At 36.4% G+C, this 21,074-nt stretch overlaps 1 protein-coding gene across 1 annotated transcript in view; it reads left to right on the forward strand.

The window, feature by feature from the left end:
• CNTNAP2 (contactin associated protein 2) overlaps positions 1 to 21,074 on the forward strand; it is a 902,024-nt gene that overhangs the window by 758,020 nt on the left and 122,930 nt on the right. The window contains exons 14-15 of the mRNA XM_072412254.1: positions 2,242 to 2,398; positions 12,657 to 12,784. Of these exons, the coding sequence (XP_072268355.1) occupies positions 2,242 to 2,398; positions 12,657 to 12,784 (285 nt within the window). The remainder of the gene's footprint in view (positions 1 to 2,241; positions 2,399 to 12,656; positions 12,785 to 21,074) is intronic.

Genomic DNA, 21,074 nt, shown 5'->3' on the forward strand with positions numbered 1-21,074 from the left:
ATTGAACATATGATCAGTGGAAAAAATATAATATAAAATATGAAGCCAAAAAATAAATACAAACTGTACAGTTATAAAATAGAATACGCCTAATTTATTAAAGCTTAATAAAGACTAGAGAAGAAAGACTATCATGGGAGAAGTGATTGATACAGCAAACCTGGAATTTCTTTAAAAACATTTTCTATTAGTTGACATATGTTATCAATCCTAGATCAGGTCCATTCCAGGTTTCCTGGATCATCCAAGTTCGCCAATGTCTATCTACTTCAGTCCTATGGAGCTTTAAAAAATTAGGGGCAATGTACCATATTGTCAATCAACTTAAATAGGAAGTTTCCTTAAACTCTCATACACTTTAAATTATGTGTCACACACCTCAAACATCATTTTACTGCTGATTAGGAAAACTATTCCTAATGTTTAGCAGAATGTCATGGGCAGGGCCAGGTGCTCTGTACAAGAAAGACACATGAGTCTATTTATAAAGCAGATAATCTACCATTGACCGAAAGTCAGATTTACTGCTTTATAAATAGACCCTAGAGAGCTTTTATAGATTTCACAATTATTTCTGGGATGAAACTGGGTGAAACAGAATACACTGTTTGCATACTTTTATCTGAGGTTTTCTTGAATAAATATTTTTTAAATTAGGCTATTTTATTGTAAAAAGTAGCTGTAAAAAAATAAAACAAAGAGGTAAATTTTTTTTAAGAATAATTTGAAAAGAAAGAGAAAAAAAACTTTTGCCCATGAAGAATTTATGATGTTTTGTATTTATTTTCTTAGTAAACAGCTAAAATATAAATGACTGCAACTGGAGCAACAGTTAATACAATATAACAAAGTTGATTTCATACTGCCAAGTGTTTGAATGACTGAAACTGTCGCCATCTTTTTATGCTGCTCCTCTAAACCATCTGTCTGATTCACAAAACCCTGACAGAAAGCTCCAGTATTAAAGTTGGCTCACCTTCTAACTCTAATATGCTGGAGGCAAAGACCAATCAAATTGGACAGTCTTGCCATTGTGGACTGCTCAGTGAATATGAACATGAACGAATACACAACAGTATTAACTGGATTAAAAATATATGAAAATTATGTGCTGCTAATCAGTCAGCAATTAACACTAAAGTGGTTTAAAATATAAATATAGTTAGTTGGCTGATCTAATGCACATTAACCAATTGTAATTATATCAGTAAATATTTGCATAGTCCTAGGAAAAGTGTGCTTACAGTCATTTTTGTAAACCATTGTACTAAAGAGAATGTTTCTTTTTATTATTAAAGCATAACTGATCTATGATCACTTTAAAACAGTTATACCCATTACAAGAATTCAACTTCATGGTCGCGTTTTTGCTTTCCTCTGGACCAACTGGGCATATAGGTTTCTATCTAGAATATGTATGTTTTATATATTCTGTATCTGTGGGAGGAAGAGGAGGAAGAGAAAGCCAGGGTTTTGAAGGGCAAACAGAGTTAAATTTAAAAACACAAAATTTTATTGTTCCAACAACATAATTTAAAAGATTAAGAGCTGTGTCTCTATAAATGAATCCTAGGCTAACATATACCCACTAGTTTGGCAAAAAAAATGGCAATATTGTTTAGTATCATACTAGGTAAGTGATGGCGGTAAGGTGTCCCCCCCTCTGTTTTATATATTCCCCTAGTGGTTGAACGTGATGGACCTGGGATTTTTTTTTTCAAACTGACTACATAACTATGTAACTATTCTCACTTTCTGTTATTTTCTGTTACATAGATACCTTTATATAGGTGATTAATAAGTAGAGGGTTTGATTTCTACAATCCAATGAGTAGTAATATGAACAGATAAACATTGCACCTTAGTGCCTCTGTAGACTTAGGAATCATATAAAACCAAATATTAAAAGACATAGTGTTGGGATTGTCACCTGGTAATGTGTTGCCCTTCAGTGAATAGTATTGGAGGACTGTTTTCAGTTTTGGAGAAGCCTGGGGTCTGAACAAAATGTCATGCTGGACCAGGTTCACTTTCTTATCTATCACCTGGAATAATAGGACTTTGTTCTTGGATCTATACCAGCACTAGCCATGTTATTGTATAGACGGCAATAAAAACCTTGAAAACACAGGTTTTATCCTGTTTCACTCTGTAGATAAATAGTAAAAAAAACTTTGAGTTGAGCCTTAACAATGTACATCCATTACACATAATAATCTTTGACTTGTCTTTGTTTTGCAGATGGAAGCCCATACACATGGTGGGTTGGCAAAGGCAATGAGAAGCATTACTACTGGGGAGATTCTGGACCTGGGATTCAGAAATGTTCATGTGGAATTGACAGAAATTGCACTGACAGTAAATTATTCTGTAATTGTGATGCTGATCAGAGACAATGGTGAGTTCTATTTTATACAATACATGTATATGTGTGGTCAAAATATAGTTTTCTGAATGTTATATGGCTTTTTCCATTAAGAGGTACTGAGGTTTGTAGTAGCACAACAGGCAACCACAAATTGCACAATTTTGATCTAGAAGATGCATGTCGGAACAATTACCTTTGCAATTTTTTCTTAATCAAAATAGATAAAGGTTGTTTAGAACCGCGAAATATTTGATGAATGTGATATTTTATATGTCTACACGTTCTTACATTTGGAAACAATCTTAGTAATCTCTTCCAGAGAAACCTAATTGAGAAAGCTCTCAAACTAGCAAACAATCTGGTAGAATATATGAATATCTTTACCAAATTCTTCTATGAACCTAATACTGTGTTACATTTTAAACGAGTACCCAATCCAGTTACCATACGATACACAAGCTGAATAATTTAAAAAAAACTGAGCCAATAATCCCCCAACCCCAGTCTGTTCCTCGCATGTTCTTCTTCCCAGACACTAAAGGTCATATAAGAAGTCATGCCCCTTTTTATGTTCACTTGCATCAACTTTGTTTCTGAAATCAGCACAAACTTTTTTCAGAGTGTGCAAAAAAAAATACAACAGAAGAAAATTTGAGATCCATTTGTGATGGTGTTCAGTTTATTCATATCAATAAGGGGTGGATAAAAGTTTTTAGTTATAATTGATTTTGATATAAACTACTTTTTCCATTCATACATTTTATATTGGGTTTGTTCATCTGTACAAAAGAACAGGAGTTTGATCATGGAAAAGTGAGTATCTGATTGATAAACAGGGTCATCTTACACTGGTTTAATTCAAATCCATAGTAATCCATGGGGTCAAAAAGAACATACTTATAGCTACCATCATAAAAGCTGATTTGGTTTAATAATAAGTCCTTAGAAAAGTGCTATTGATGCTTTTGCCACTCCAAACAAAAGCAAGTATACAACCCACAAAGTCTGCTACAGTTATAGTTCTACTTCCTCACATATGTTTTCTTCGCCTTAAAACTAGGGTGCTATATCACTTCATTCTTCTCCAGTTGCTTTACGTCCATGCAATGTCCTTCCTTGATCATTTCCACTTCTTCCTGTATGGCATGTCTACCATATTATCCCATACAAACATAACACTGACGCAACAGACAATAACTTAAAGGAGGCAAATAAAGGTAAGATAAATGACCACTTGTCCGTAGTACTGCTGACCCAACGGATCTGCCCACCTATTCCAAACACCATAGTAAGCAACACATTTCTCTGATGCAGGGTGTATAGTACATTGAACAGCAATATATGGAAGTGCTGCAGTTAAATATTTACTGATATTGCTGCAAGTTTAGGACTAATGAATGACTTAATTATTAACTGCAGCTGCTACTTGTATGAGTTTCATCAGTAGCATTTCATGTACCGTACTTTGGTATACTTCTTAATAATTAATAAAATGCTAGAATGGTGCTTTTTCAGAATTGGAAAGGTTGGTGATCATTTGTGTTGGTATAGTGGCAGATGTGGTAAAGCCAGTCTGGGGCATGCAGGTGCGTTGGTGGGGGCAAGAAGAGTAAGGTCAAGTGTCGGGGATGGGGTTGTTCTTATGGGTGTTGTTGGTAGGAGCAGGGCAGTGTAGTAGATTGGTAACATCTCAAGGGTTGGGAGTGATCTTTGTCTTTTTTACAAATAAAGATTCATCCCTCTAATACACAAATGAGCCCATTTTCTTTAGTTCCCAGGACAGCTGTCAACATAAATAGCCATTGACAGGTAAAAATGATATGCTGGAACTAAAAGCTTTTCAACAGAAGAAACACACAATACTGATATCCACAAAACAGCAATATTTCTTTTTTAAATGGTAAAAAAAGTACTTAATTACATATACCATTCCAATATATTTGCATGTAATGAGGTCTACATTTACTGAGTCATTCCTTATAACAATAGTAATGTTTTAATTCCCCCTAAATATTTCAAGTAGAATGTAGCTCCACAGTGAATATTCCACGCTAATCAGAATATGGTATAAATTAACATAATTATATAAAAAAAAAGCAGTAACCATATATAACGTATACTTGAAAAACAGTACTTGACTTTCATTAGTAAAGTGTTCTGTACACTACAGTACAACTGCCAGAACCGATGTCTGCATGATTGAATACCCCTGGAGGGCCTTTGTGCGCTAAGCATTACCTCACCGTATTTCCAATTTACATTTATATTACTGAAGTTGATAATGTGCTCTTTTATGTGTGTATCACTTTTACTGTATATCAGATTAGCAAATGAATTACAGCAGCCTGGACTTTAAACTTAGCAACAACATATACAAAGAATTTTTATCAAAGATCTTTGTATTTGGTTAGTGGAATCTGCATTGGATAGTATATATTCAATACTCACATAAATTTTGGGTGACAGCATTTATGGAGCACCTCAAGCAACATCTTTTTCTTCCAACTGTAGAGCTAAAGCCTAAATCCTAATTTGGCAAAACGTGAAAAAGATTTAAATATTCTGACAGTTTTTAATCAGTCTGGGATCAGTGCAGAGATTTTCTTTCACTTCTTGTTTCTGTAATTCTAATACAAGTAGCAGTGGTTGCATCCATTACCTGGAAAAGAATGCACAAAAGTTCCTCTAGGTCTAACTACATTTTCTTTTGTCTGTGTCCACATTAGAGTGATTGATCAGTCCTATTTTGACAGTAAGGTAAGGGAAATGACCCCAATAGTGGCAAAAAAACACCAACAAAGACAATAAGCCTTCCCTGATCTCTTGAAAATTAAATGAAAGATTTTAGCTGAGGCTTGACATACAGCAATAGAGCAGTACCAGCATACAATGGAGAAACTCATGAGGTCTGATTTATAAAACTCTCCAAGGCTGAAGAGGATAGATCTTAAACAGTGAAGCTGGCTAATCCAGCAAACCTGGAATGGATTTCTTCAAAGTCATTTGCTAGCAAATAAAGTTCCAGGTTTATCAGATCACCCAGCTTCACAGATGAAAGTATATCGGCCCAAAATATCCATGAGCTTGGGGTGGAAGCCTATTGGTTGCATTTCTTTTCTATGCTAAATACATAAAAGGAAAATTATATTTTGTATCATAATTCCAGACTAGACATCAGCCTCAGGTTCTTGAAGAATCTAACAGTCTAAGCTCAACCCCACGTACATTAAGGTTTATTTTGTATTAGATTGTTCCCTACCAGTAAGATTTGCATTATGTTTACATAATCTAATCCATACTATCACAAAGCAAATTTACAAATGCTATAAAGAGACAATGCCCCTGATTCATCAATAAAATCCGCGCTCGCTGGAAGCGCGAAAGTACGCGCGGCCATCGATCGCGGATTACCGCGGTCCGGACTCGAGTGTGCGCGTACACTCGCCTCACTGCCAGCCGGATTCCTGCCTTCACAATAACTTTTAATGCAAGCTCGCCAGTGTAAAGCTGCCGGAGATGCGCGGCTCCGGCCGCGATCTTTTTCAGTTGCTGAATAGCGCGATCGCGTACGATTTCGGATCGCGAATACGAATGTGCGACCGATAATCCGATTCTGCTTGATGAATCAGCGGCCATGTGCTGTATATTTGCTCTTTCATATACCCAATTCCATACAATGTGCTGTATGTCCAATATTTCAAACCCCTTGCACATTCCCTATTCCACACTGCCTTATGTTGTACAATGTGTTGTATGCTTGCCAAACCATACACCTTATTCTGTTCCATGTGCTGTACATAGTCTATTTGAGACCACCTCTGTATGCTGTACTGTATGTTTCTTATTTCACACTGCTCACTTCTGTATAATGCACAGTACATTCCATGTTCTATACCTACTTATATTGTATGCTGCACTGTGCATTTATTATTCTTCACTATCTTTTTTTATGCAATACATCATATATCTTCCCTATTCCACGCTGCCTCCTTCTGTAAAGTGGGCTGGACAAATGTCTTACCTCCTCATTCTGTACACTGTGCTATAAAATCCTTGTTCTACTCTACCTCCTTTTATATATCTCATTCCCCTTCAACTTAGTTTTTACAAAGCACAGTACATTGCCAATTTATTACCCAAATAGCACGCCTTGTTGTACATTCCCTATTCCACAAATCTTATTATATATGCTATGCTGTATGTTCCCTTTTCCCGACCGCCTTATTCTATATTTTGTTGGGCTAAGCCTTGCAAAAAAAGAACCAGCGCACTGTGCTTGACCACCCCTCCCACCCCCAGGCTAAATGTTCCCAGTCCTCTTCTAAAAACCGGTAACATTTTCTTATTTCCATAGTGTTAGTGCAGTCACAGTATTCATACTTTTTCTAAAGCGTCTGAGGGAATTTCTAGGAGTTGTTATTTCTGAAGCTGGTAGAATGGAATGGACAGCTGCAAACTAGTCCATTACTATGTTCAATGGTGTCTACAATCAATAGGAACAGGACAAGATCAATTTCAGGAACTACACTCTGTATTTGTATAATAAACAGACCCACATTTATTAACAAAACAGTCACTTGTTGCTGCCTCCTATAGAAGCATAGAAGCATGTTTAAAATACATCAGGTAATGATTTATTTGACTCTCTCTCTTATGAGCCTTAAGCTTTATAATAAAACCAAAGTTCTTTCTTCCCTCTTGCCCTGACTGACCTGAATTCACATATTTCACAAAGCTTGCACATTCCTTTTTAAAGTGCTAAATCAGTATTTAAAGTAAAAAGAGAAAATGACATAAAAGCTAAACAGTAGAGTAGGCGTGGGCTAGCAGACAAGAGTGCATGATCCTCTACCACACAACGTGACAGAAATAGGTGAAATTAAAAAAATAAAAACTGTAGTAGTAGTCCAAAGAACATTTTAGATCTTCATAGTTGGCAAAAGCCAAATGCTTCCCAATATAATTAATATAATTCAAATGTTTTACGTGTTTATTATATTTTCTTGAGTTTGCAGCATCAGGACAATTATAGACAAACCAGTTAAACCACATTGCATAAAAGTTAAATAAAATTCTCACAAACAAATAAATAAATATTATTAGTACTCTATTGCAGACCACTGGTGGTAAGCGAAAACATTTTTGTAAAAATTTTCTGGCCGATGCACACCCAAGCAAAATCAGGAGAAGGGGGAACGCACCGGCCAGAGCCGCGGACCATGTCCCCCGCACAGAACGTAGGCTCAGGGAAATGGACAGGTTGTGTCTCTGGAGAGTGGACAGGTTCTGATATCATAACGTCACTATGGGGGTAGTTTCTTCCTCTTTGAGTGACACGAAAAAGTGAGTGGTCCGAAAAGATTGGCCACCACTGCTCTATTGGATGACTGTGGGATCATCATGAGAATAGATTATCTACATTAGACAGAGCACCCATTTGGGAGTTTTTCAATACAAAGGCTGTACTGCAGCAGACAGGGATGCAGAGAAAAGAATTCATAAGCAGGGGTAATGTACCGTGTTTCCCCGATGATAAGGCAGGGCCATCAAATAAGACAGCCCCCCCTTTTTAGGTAAAAATGAAAAATAAGCCCCCCCCGCAAATAAGCCACCCACCGATTACTTACCAGAATCGCGTGGTGCGGTGGGTGACTCCGTGTGTGGTTCCTCTAACTGTGTACTGTAGTCTTCTTCATGGGTAAATAAGGCATCCCCCTGAAAATAAGCCCTAGAGCATATTTTGGCCTTCAAAAAAAAATAAGACAGTGTCTTATCATCGGGGAAACAGGGTAAGTATGTAACTATCCTGGCTGCACAGAAGGTGGTGGAGGATTTTTTTAAAAAGATCATTAATATTGAAGTTGTCCTTTATATATTCAGGTTGGGTAGATTTAAAGTACAGCCTTATATGTTCCCTTCCCTTGCCCATCTAGGCAACACTTATATGTACCCTTTTCACTGCAGTATTCTAGCCAGTGATGTCTTGGGTCCGTCCTCTTTTCTCTTGGCAATGGCAGGCCTTCCCTTTGACCTAAACAGCACTCGTATATTGGTGCCACTCAGTACTGAAGTACCATGTGCCAAGCCTGTGTGAGGTTGCACAGACACATGGACTAAGCACACAAAAAATGGGTAGACTGATGGAAGTGGAAGCTGGGTACACGACTGGAATGTGTAAGTAAGTACAGTTTAGTATTTTTTTTGTAATACAAGAGGGGTAAGAAGCCTAAAAATACTGGAGTTCTACTTTATGTGTTATGAGGCTGTTTTACTGTATAGTATATAGGGCAATCCAGCTACTATTCACACCGCATCTCAGGGCTGAAAGTCTTACATGGAAAACTATCGGTGTGTGGCTCCCACAGCTAGAGACAAATGAAAACTACTGAAAAGGGGATGTATATTTGTAAGAGAGTGAAAGAGAATATCGTAGATAGGGAATGATTGCTCCCTTTGGGATTAATTTGTAAGAGGGCTTATTTTGTATCTTGCGTTCATGTCTATCTTTCAATACCTTTAATAAAGAATGCTATTACTTTTATCAAGACCCCCATCAGGCTATCTTCCTTAGCTATCAGGTCTGCCAACCTCTCCATTTGTGATTATGTTTGCTCCAACCTATGTTCTATAGCATCTATAAGATTTTTATTTGTTAGCTTCTGCTTTTCCCTTTGCAAAAGTTTATAGTTGGCTTCTACTTTATCACATACAGAGAAGCAAATTGAATATTTGCATCTGTTTGGAGCTGTCAGCTGGTAAATCAGCTTACAGATGGGAAGTATTTCATGAAGGAGAATAATAAGGCAAATATATGTGCCTTTCTCCCAGTTATAAATTAAGGATCCGTCAAATATCCCGTGTGGATTTCTATGGAGATAAACATTTTATCAGCGCTGTTTTAAGAAAAATGAGGCCACACTCCAGAACATCTGCCTTACTGCACATGAATTAAAATTAAGAAGTGGGTGTTCTTGCCACAAGTAAATCTTGACAGTTGAGTAAGTTTGAGCTAACAGCTACTTTTTAGCAAGGTCATCCGTCTGCTCTGCTGAGCTCATGATATAAAAAAATAGCCTAATTGGAGTAAAAATAATAGCAACAGACATATGCCTATGTTTACAAGCTGAGCAAAACTGACAAGTATATGTATTTTGCTGGTGCTTTATGGCTGCCTTCTCTGCGTAATGAAACACTTCAGTTAATTACCTTACTGCTTTGCCATTAACGAAAATGTGCCTACAATTTCTCAGGCATTAAGCTGTAAATAATTATTTGAGATGAACGGCAAAGCATTTAAAATATTGTAAAAATGGATGTTTGAGTCATTTGCTAACTAAAACCCTTAAATGCAGCTGCTTGCACGTGCACGTCTAGTTGCACACACAAGTGTTTAATTTAAACCTCTGACCTTTAAAAGCCAGTGCTTATTAAGCTAACAATTTATTCCTTCATCATCCTACATGAAGCAGAACAAATGGGTAAGCAAATCATCCTTAAATAAAATCACACCTAAAAGTTGGCTCTGTTCTAGCTTTTACAATGCTGCCTAATATTTTTAGCCTTGCGAGTGTAATAACTACAGATTGTGTTTTTTCCTTAATCATCATTGTAACGGTAAATACTTAAGTTTAAAATGCATTAGGCTGAAATATGAGTTATTTAAAAAGAAAAAACAACATATGTTTCATTAAGCTTATTTTACAGCTTAAATCAAAGTGGCCTGAAGTCAGCATTTTGCTGCAGTAGTTGCGGACTGAGAAAGATAGTATTCTTGTGGGTTTTGTCCTGGCACATAAGTGCCCTTTGTAATCACTCTTTTCATTTTCTCAGCAATGTCTGATTTCTCAGATTTTGTATTAGATATTCTTAGGGCAAGGCAAATTTGGAATGGTCTGCTTGTTACTTTAGTTGGGTGAATAATGCAGTTTCATAGCTAGGCCACTGAAAAATAATAAATGAATAGCCTATTCAAAGACAGAATATAAACAAATGTTAACTGCAACACTTACCTTCATCTGGGAGCTGTGCTCTTTATTCAGCCAATAGATGTCCTCAGTCTCCTTAGCACAATGACAGCAAGCATCATTTAAACCAATTCTTCTAAGCCCAGACTGCCGTGGAACCCCAGCCTATGATTGGACAGTGAAGAGGTAGCACAGTAGTTATGAGCTAAGCTCTACATTACCTAATTTTCTCCTTTCATTACCATGCTTCTTGTGACCGCTGAACTGTTTCTCTTGCTGCTTCTTCCTTTTTTTACTCTGAAATACAGGGCCCTCAAAAGGACCTCCCCCATTAACATACTAATTATATTTAATAGAACTAATCTGGTTTCAGTACATACTCATTTATAAATCTAATGGTATGATCTCTACTCGTTTATAAATGAAATGCAGACAGACCATGGCTGGTAGTAAAGGTGGGCATGGTGTTGTACACAACTTCCTGAAAACCTGAAGTTGCAGGCAATGTTGGACCTCTATAACCTAAATACAGTTGATGAAAGGGCTTGGGCCTGTTACTGTAGGGTAGGGGAAGAAATGGCTAGATGATGTTAGATGTGTTCCAGCCAAAAAATGAAGCAGGCTCTATCTGAACTGCTGCAGCTTCTAATGCACTTCGAGAATCATACATTGTGCAGTAAAATCAGAATAAGCAATTTCAGTACAGAGAAGCCTATAAAACTATGTATATTTGTGTCTTTTTTACCTATCTATAGTTCAGAATTATTATCAACCCCTCAAATTGTCGGTACTCATTAGTTTTATTTACTAATAAATAGTGCTAACATTTTCACAGTGCTTTACTGAACACAGTATGATTGTTTACTGAGTCTAAGTCTTTAAAATGTCATGTATACCCCCATCCACCATCCTCCTCAAACCCCTGACAAACACATATAGACCAGGCCATTTAAAGTGAAAAATCCACCAGTGTGCTTTTGAGTTCTTGACATTGTTTTGCTTTTTTCTGCCATTTGTCCTAATTCTAACTAAAATTATATATGTATATTACACACACTGCCTGGTCAAAGAAAGTCCCCAATAGTTATGATCTGGGGTTGCTTCAGTTGGTCAGGTCTAAGTTCAGCAATATAATGTGACCAATAATTTAGGTCAGCTGACCATCTGAATGTACTGAATGGTCTGTTTTTTCCATCAATGCTTTTTTTTTAAATCCACATCACCTAAAAGAAAATCATGCGAATACAGGAAGCACATAAAAAACTCCATGTACCTAGTTTTTTAGGGAACTGACCCCTGGCCTGCAAAGCAAATTGTTCTCATGGAATGTTATTTAATACCTGGAGTTGTTCTTCCTTGATTGGAAGCGTAACTTACTAGACCTTCCCTCCCGGCACCTGCTGTAATTTTGACTGGGACATTGGTCAGGTGCATTTTTGGGTCAGGTATATCTTATACATTACAATTTTATATATTTATATATATATATATATATATATATTATATATATATGATATTTTCTACCTATCATGTCATTTATCTAACATTTACACAACATTTTATATAGGATACATCTATGACTTAGGTTTCGCACAACACAATTTTATATCTAAGGAGGAGAACCTTTCATGTTTGTTCTTTAAACTGATTTAGCAATACATTGGATTTGAGCCATAGAGCTTTTTAAGTAACATGTTTTTATCAACAAAGTAGTTAGGAGTAGCCTGGAATACACATGGAAAAGAGCCTAAAGCGCCACCTGCTGGCAGGTAAATATTTGCATCAAATATTCTATTCTTATCTGGCTAAATATATGAAACCATACTTTTTTTTTACATTTACATTACATACATTTATATAATAAAAAAAGAACAACAACACTATATATTCACGTTATTTTCAATAAGGTACTCAGGTTGGTGTTTTCTCAGGCAGATTATTGTAAAAAAGGGAAATGCATCACTTGATATTTCTGTCCCCTCGAAATTTTCTATTCAGAAAAGGAGAAACATTTTGACCCCCCAGGGGGAGGACTAGAAAGATTTGCATAACTGTGCATTGTAAATGAAAGTTTCAAGATTGCTAGTTTTTCTTTTCCTTATCCTCAGCAGACTCTGACAGGCTAATAAATAATAATTCAACCCAAAAATACATTTTAACAAGCTCCCTAATTTTGCACTTGAGATTTACCTTTATTCATCCCTACAGACAAATGTCAAAAACAGGCGGCAAAGTGCTTGTTTGTAAAGATGCTGTATTTGTTACTATGGTTACACCTTACATTATTCAATGGCTGATTAACTTTTTCCCCTTTTGTGGCACAGGAGAAAGGATGATGGCATCTTGTCTTATAAGGATCACCTTCCAGTCACACAAGTTGTTGTTGGAGATACGTATCGTTCTTCATCAGAGGCAAAGCTGACTGTTGATCCCCTACGATGTTATGGAGACAGTAAGTGATTTTAAATGACCTTTTACTCTACAAGAGAAATGGAAGTCATCTGTGAGAAATGGTTCTTGGCTGAAAATGAAGTACATTGTGTTAAAGGGAATCTGTCAAATATAAGTACTCAAACATGCAGCAATTTACAAGCCAGATAAGGTAATACTTTTCAACCAAGTCTGTCAGTATCTGAATGAAAGCAATACAAAGTTTTTCTGGTTGATGTCATTTTGAAGATTTAGTATTCAGATTCTGATGAAGATATTATTTTTATATTATATTATATATTATTATACTGAGGTTATAGTGCAGTTTTCTGATTTGAATAAAAGGCTTCAAAACAGCGCACTGGTTAATAGAAAAAAAAAATGGCACTGGTAGCTGGTATTTAAAAAGTAAAAGAGATATCAGAGGGCAGTATTTCAGACATCCCCACAATAACCAGTCTCTTTATTGGGTTGATTTATGTAACACAGAGAAAAATATGAAACGCAACCTAAGTTAAATAACAACCTAGCATTCATATTGCTAATTGAGAGAAACTATTCACTGGGTTCTTATATCTTTTGACAAGCCTAGTGATACCTTCTCCTTACCATGAAACCTCAGTATGCCAAGGAAATGTTTTTGTTTTTCTTATATATATATATATATATATATATATATAGTACGGGAAAAATTAGCATGGGTTGAGGAAAGGAAACAAAAAAAAAAGTGGGAGGGGCAGTACCAGGGAAGCCATGGCATCTACATCCAAACAAATGAATAGTTCAAGGTTTGTAATTCAAAATATCCCTAATCGATGTCAAATATTCTGCAGTTGTAGTTAACTGTTTAAAAAAAAAAAAAAAAAAGGTATTCTAAAACCTCCCTGAACTCCCATTCTGAGTTGAGAAAAAAATTTCCATGGCTATATTATTGCTTTTGCTGCATGAAGTAGCTGGTGTATTAAAGAATTTTGGTATCTCTTTCTGAAATGCATGGATACAAGCAAGATGATGGGAGATGGGACATTCTCAAATTAGATCTAGCAGACTGCCCGGGTTTTGGTGACATTTCCAGCATGTACCATCTACATGTGTGCACGTTTCAGTCAAGAATGTGGGTACGCTGTACCAGAGTGAGGAGTTTATAACTTAGTTCTAGATACAAGTAACTGATGGAAACCTTATGGTCAAAATATAGGTGCTCTAATTGTTGGAGAGGGAATGATATATGTAGGTCACGTTCCCATTTGTCTCTAAATGGTAGGCATGGGGCAGATTTTAATCTCACTATGAAACCTTCTTTTTCTTGTTGAGGTAGGGAAAGCCTCACCTACAGAAAGTGGGGGCATGGATCAAGCAGTTAGTACAATAATGTTGCTTCCAGATCTCCTCCAGCACTGAAGATTTTGAGGTTTACTAAAAGAGTGTTCTCTTGTTTTTATTGCCATTTTAATGGCCAGTTCACACCTACATGCAAGGGTTTACTGCATTTGTATGTGGAACAGTAGGAGTTCCTTCAAACATGTGTACACATGTTATCAGAATTAACTTTTTATGGTCCACAGGGGCTCCTCCTAACATAGCATATTTGCACAATATGGCATGCTTAACATGATTGCTAAGTGCCATCATTTTCTTTTATTCTCTTCTTTCTATTTTCTTCTATGGTTGCTATGTCCACACTCCATCTATGGCATTGTTTTGCCTATAGCATTTCTATATTCTCTTGGCCTTCTTAGGAGTTCCGCATGATTTACCATCCTAAGCCAGGATGATGTAACTTTCAAAAGCATGCTAATCATATGGGCACACAATACTACCAGCATCTGTACGATTAATAATAATAGTGTTAATCATTTTAACTCTTATTTGTAAAGTGCCAACATATTATGCAGTGCTGTACAAAAACAGAAGCAACAGTTGAAAACCCTGCAAACATTCAAGTATAAATTATGACACAAGTTAAGAAGAAGAATGACCTAGATAATGTAGAGCATTAACATCTCTGGAGAAGTCTTGCAGCCATGTAATTATATGTGAAGAAGTCATTAGTAGGGAGTTGGAGGATTTTAAATATGGGGAGGATATTTATTACAGTTTCATCCAAGTTGAGTGTATCTAGTACAGAGGGAGACAAGGCAATGGTGAATAGGTAGAGTTACAATGAACTGTTCATGCACCATTGTCAGATATCTACTTTTTCTTTCTTTCTAACTATGCTAGGCATGAAAATTACTCTATCCTATTGTGGCCAGTTTGTGCTTTTCTCTGCTTGAGAAATGAAAGATGATTTGCCAATGCTCACTGTTGTACTGCTTTAGGCAGGGAGGGTCAAATGATGTCAATTATCACCATATTTCCACCTAAAGTTTGAAACTTTTTGGAGCCTCCACTTCTTACCCTCCAAAATAATAGTGGGAAGAAGGTTTAGGGGAACAGTAAGTAAGTAGGAAAAAAAACAAATATTTAGAGAGCTGTTTTTACATTTTCTCCTACAAGTAGGTTTCCATAATACAAACTTTTACAGTTCATACTATTCCATGACTTTATAGTTTAAGATTTTTGTAAGATTATTTTCCCAAAGTAACAAAGGTTTTGACAGCTTACTTAATTATTTAATTTGTTCTCCAATTTCACATCTTAACAGAGTAGATGATATGAAATGTGTTAGCAAGCCTTTATGTGGTTAATGAGAAAATTCAGCCAATCATACTTGCTTTGTGATAAAAGATAATAGTAACTCCATAAAAGAAACACTTCACAGATGGAAAGCTGCTACCAATGTCATCAACACTGCTATTTATTCCCATATTAGCCAGATTTATTATTGTGAAAACTGCAATCAATCCTGGGGATGTTAGTGAATATTAGTGTGTGATTTGATATCCTTGCTCATCAAGCAGTGTAATTAATAGGCCTGTTTCTTTGTTAGATTAGAATTTTCAGATGGTTGTAATAACTTTGTCTTTTCTTTTTCTTTGTTTTTCTGTGTGCTAGGAATGCTAGAAAAATAATTGCTCCCACAGCAAGAAATACATATTTGTAATTAATACTCACTGATGAACTGAGCTGTTTAAAATGCAGCAATCTTGTGTCGGCTGCAAGGCTGAAATAGAGCTGGTCAAAATAGCACAAAATAATAATGGCCACTTTCACAGCAATAATTTACAAGCAAAAACCTAAGCTCTAGCTATTGTTTTCATGTAAGGTAGAGTGAATTAGAGTTAACATTTATATTCGATTTTATTATATGCCCTCACTGGGGAGATTTTTCTCTTACTGTCCCTGTGACATTGTTTTGCTTTTTTCTGCCATTTGTCCTAATTCTAACAAAATTATATATATATATATATATATATATATATATTACGCACACTGCCTGATCAAGGAAAGTCCCCAATAGTGTTATGATCTGGGATTGCTTCAGTTGGTCAGGTCTAAGTTCAGCAATATAATGCGACCAATAATTTAGGTCAGCTGACAATCTGAATGTACTGAATGGTCTGTTTTTTCCATCAATGCTTTTTTGTATTACCTGGTGTCTCTGGCATTTTCCAAAATGACAATGCTAGGATTCATGAATCTAAAAATGTGAAAGTGGTTGAGAGAGCAGGAAACATCAATATCCTAGACAGATTTCCCAGACCTTAACCCTATTGAAAATCTTTGGGAGATGTCTTTACACAGGGGTCCACTTCTCCTATCATCAGTACAGGATCTTGACATGAAATTAATTTGACTCTGGACAGAAATAGATGTGTGGCGTTGCATAAACATTAAAATGATATCACTGTGAATGCATACCCTAATCAAAGCTAAAGAAACTTAGAGTGTGTTTTTTTTTTGCCAGCTATTGAATAATCTATGGCAGGCATGAACAAACTATGGCCCGCGGGCCATATACGGCCCAATTTTGTTGTTTCTCTGGCCCTTTGGGCGTTCCCCAGCTCTGGCCGGGCCACCTTAAGCAGGGTTAGGAGAAGGACCTGGCTGGGGGGGGCGCACCGGCCAGAGGCATGGAACACGTCCCCGTTGGTATCCTGGCTTGTGGAGGTGGGCAGGCAGTGTCCCTGTACACATCCCGCCCACTCTCCCATCAAAGGCTCAGATCTGCGATGGGAGACTTGGCGGGGTTATGCTATCATGGCGTCACGTTCAGTGGCATCATGATGGCATAACGATGCCCACTTTCCCATCGGCCCAGCCCCTTTTTCAAATTTTATATTGTGGCCCCTGACTGAAAAAGTTTGCCCACCCCTGATCTATGCGGTCATTTCATTCCATTCTGATTTTCTGACGCCACATCGTTGAGAGTACCATTACTACTGACACACATTGCAAACATTCATTCACAAATGATACAACCCTTTACAAGTAATATTCTATTACACCAGTATTAAAGGGGTTAAGGCTGAGACCTTTGGCTGAGAAGTGTCACAACTAGACAGTGTCTAAATAACTGTCCTGAAGCTCATCTGCCAACCCAAAAATACCTTTCAAACTTTTCAATAAGATTCTCTCTTTTTCCTAGAAAGGCCTTGGCTGCATTGGTGTTGTTCACTGTTATTATATCATGGGATGAAATGGCCCCATACCTATCAAAACCTGGTTGTGTGATTGGTTCAAAATGCATTGTTAAACAGAAGATCACTTTGATCATTTAAACATTTTAACAGCATTTTATGACATTTATCGCATGAAAGAATTTACACTTAAAAGGAGTTTTGTTCAGGGCTACAGTTACCCTAGTAATCAGTCTATTATGTCTTAACTACCCTGATATTGACCATGCAGTATGGATGGTGATGGGGTCCTTTCTTTTAATGTTTGCTACATGGCAAAATGCTCTGTAGGTTCCAAATAGGTACATTTATCTTTTCTGTGTCCCTGTGAGTTGCTTGAAGCAAACTTGACCAGGGAGATTACAGAGTTCCCTTCCTTCTGAGAACACTATGTTGTTAAGCCCCATCCCCTTTTCCTTCTTCAATCCACAAAATTAAACACACATTGCAATTTGCAGTCTAAATGGCTATAGTAGCTGCCTATTTCCATTAACAATACATGAATAACTGTAAACAATCATAAAACACAACTAACATAATTCCCCTGTATTCACCAACAACCCTGGTTACAGGTCCTCAAAGGCATCACTCGTCAACACAATTCAACCTTTTTGGGGCCTGCTACAATCAAAATCTCATTATTCCCAGCTGTAGTCCACCGCCTCGGGAACGATGCCTGACACCTTATCAACTTCACCACTCATAGATGATTGGATTACCTCTTATACCACTACACCAGAGACACCACACCTAAGATGGTACCCTGCAGCACCAAGAATGTTACCCTACAGAACTGCCCATGAGGACTTCTCAGCCACTGGCCCCCTATACACAATAGGTCCCCAAATTTCCCATCAACTACCTCCAACCTCAAGACGGGGGCAGGTGGGGTACTCTTTCCTCTACAGCTTTTCTTCACTAATGGTCCTAACTCCTTCCCTTCCCCCTTTATGTCTTCTGCCCTGCCTCCCTCCTTGAACTATCCAATCACTTTACCTCACCTATTTTAACTCTCTCCTCGCTGGCCCTCTGACCCACCTTCCATGTATACCCTTCCTCCAGGCTCACCTTTCCTATTATTTAGCTGCCACAGACTCCAATTTATTGTATCATCTTGCTCCACTACATTCTGCTGAAATAGATTGCCTAGTCTCATAGGTCACTGCAAAATGGCTGCAGCCCAAACTGATTGTTCAGCTTTGGATTGACATTTTCTTGCTAGCAGCCTATCGCTATCTATGTTTTAGTCCTTTAAAATGTGTTCTTTGTATGACTAAATTCACTTAAAACACAAACTACATCTTGCTTAGCTGCAAGTATAAGACGCCTGTTTTTCACTGATTAGGACACTTTTAGCCACTCTCAATTTCTTAAAATTGAAAACTTTGGTTGCAGGTTTGCAGTATTGTCACAATTACTTATCCATTCTCACAATGGAAAGCCAAAATGACCTCTTTAGCCAAGAAAAGATGTAAGCAGTTGTTGGGGTACACTTAGCATTTACTTCATCAATGACTGAATAATATAGAATAATGTAGGTGGCACAAAGCACCATGCAGTTTATGAATATATTTTGTTTTTATTCAAATGTGTTATGTTTAGTTCAGCCTTACAAATATATTTGATGTTATCATCTGATAAAAAACATGACTTGAGAGGAGTGCAATGTTAGCTGTATTTTTAATACACATTGTTTTGAATTGTTCAAGAAACCATCCTCACAGATGTCTGCAAAAAAGATCAAAATATTGCTGGTGGCATAATAAATCATACATTTCTTTACCCGAGAACCTCTCCATAATGCAGATTGTTTACCACAGCCTTTAACAGGATATCAAGGTTAAATATAACCATATAGTATCTAAAATCTGGATACAAATATACACAATATATTAAAATTAGATATTTAAATCCATCAAGCAATAGCAGATATAAATTGTTATCTTTAATAAATTAAAATATGTGTAAAATACAAAAAATACCAGGACAACTCTGTAGCCTTGGTTTTAGAATTTTCAAATTTGGCCTTAAGGGGTAAAGTTTTCTTGGTTACTAAGTCTTTGAACAGACCAACCATGTCGATTAAAGTATTGTGCCCAAAGGTTTTCACATCCAAAAGTTGTTTTTTATTTATCTTTTTATATTTTTAAAGATCAAGGTTAAATCTAAAAGAGAATTGCTAAGATACTGCATGAACTAAAGTCAAAAGTCTAAAAGTTGAGCATTTTTATTATTTACAGCTAGTGCTGGCTCTATCTGTAAAGCCAGTATGTACAGCTAATACAATATATAAATTATTGCATTTATTGCAGGATTTTAGGTAAATAATCACCCTTCTATAGCATTTGTTTTATATGTGATGAGTAGATTTACTTTGCTAAGTAAATGAAAAAAACACAACAACCCAGCTGTTTCTTACAGCCTCGTATGTAACTGTGCAAAGGGGAATGTGATGCAGCCACCCAATTTATATCAATATTACTCAGAGTTGCTGTGCTCTCTGCCCATGCTGCACTATATTGTTCATGATTACATTGTTCCCAGCTGACTATGTGGACCGCTGCAAAATATTTTGTTTTTGCTCCTAGGTTTAGATATACTTTGATAGCAAATTGTATCTATAACAGTAGCAAGCTAGTAGTTATATAGAGATGTCAGGAACAATCTCTATTGTTGTACATATTTTACTCACAAATAAATTCAAGCAGAAGCCCAAGTAAACAGAAAGATACAAGCTAATACAATTGGTTAACATTTATAATTATATTAAAGATATTCTTCTGACGTACGAATCATTGCCTCACTGCACAGCTAGTCTATTGCCATACTTTTTTTTTGGTTCAGCTTTCTTCACTTTTGCTTGTCAGTGGGACTGATTTTCTAAAGAAGTAGAGACTGTATACATAGCAAAAAAAATGTTCTTTGCCTAGTAAATAAAAAAAGTTAACTTGACATGCACTAGTTACATGCCCTTATATATATACGTCTCAAATTCCCCCGAGGAAACCTGTTAAGTGAAACATGTCGGGACCAAAATACTTTTTTAATTATCATTTTTTTTATTTAAAATGCTTATCCTAGGGGTTGGCTCAACATTGGTTGATTGAAAGAAAAATAATGTAACCCTAGACTTTTCTTTTACCCTATTACCTAATGGAGTTCTATTCTGTGGTAAAGAGATTTCCTCTCACCACAGAGAGCAAGCAATGGAAGATTCCATCTAAAAACAACACTTTAGAAATATATGTAGATACTGTATCTACACAAATATAAACCAAGGTTCTTTTTACCAGAAAATATAGGGAAATTATTTGACTCAAGTATTAACCTAGGGTGCAAAATGCAGGCATTACTGCTAACATTGAAAACATTAATCAACAGAAATGCCAATAAAATTAACATAAATATATTATTGGCGTGTCATTTTTAAAATATTTATTTTCCAGAAGAATAAAATTAAATCACATGGGCTCAATCTCTACATCATTTTCCCCCTTTTAACAAGTTAAAGTATTTTGTACTTTTGAGTTGGTTATGATGGGTTATTTGCACCTAAATATTTTGTGCATTATTGTTGGCCATCGGTGAATGACATTGTGTCATTATGCGTGTAACAAAGTGTCCTCAAATGTGTAACGATATCATGTTTCATATCTAAAATGAAAAGAGTTTGTTATAAACTTGGCCATCTATAGGTGTGTCCGAAGTATAAACCAAGACTCTATTTCTAGAGCCATTTTGAAGGAACAA

Source organism: Pyxicephalus adspersus, chromosome 5, assembly GCF_032062135.1.
Source record: "Pyxicephalus adspersus chromosome 5, UCB_Pads_2.0, whole genome shotgun sequence".
Lineage (NCBI taxonomy): Eukaryota > Metazoa > Chordata > Amphibia > Anura > Pyxicephalidae > Pyxicephalus > Pyxicephalus adspersus.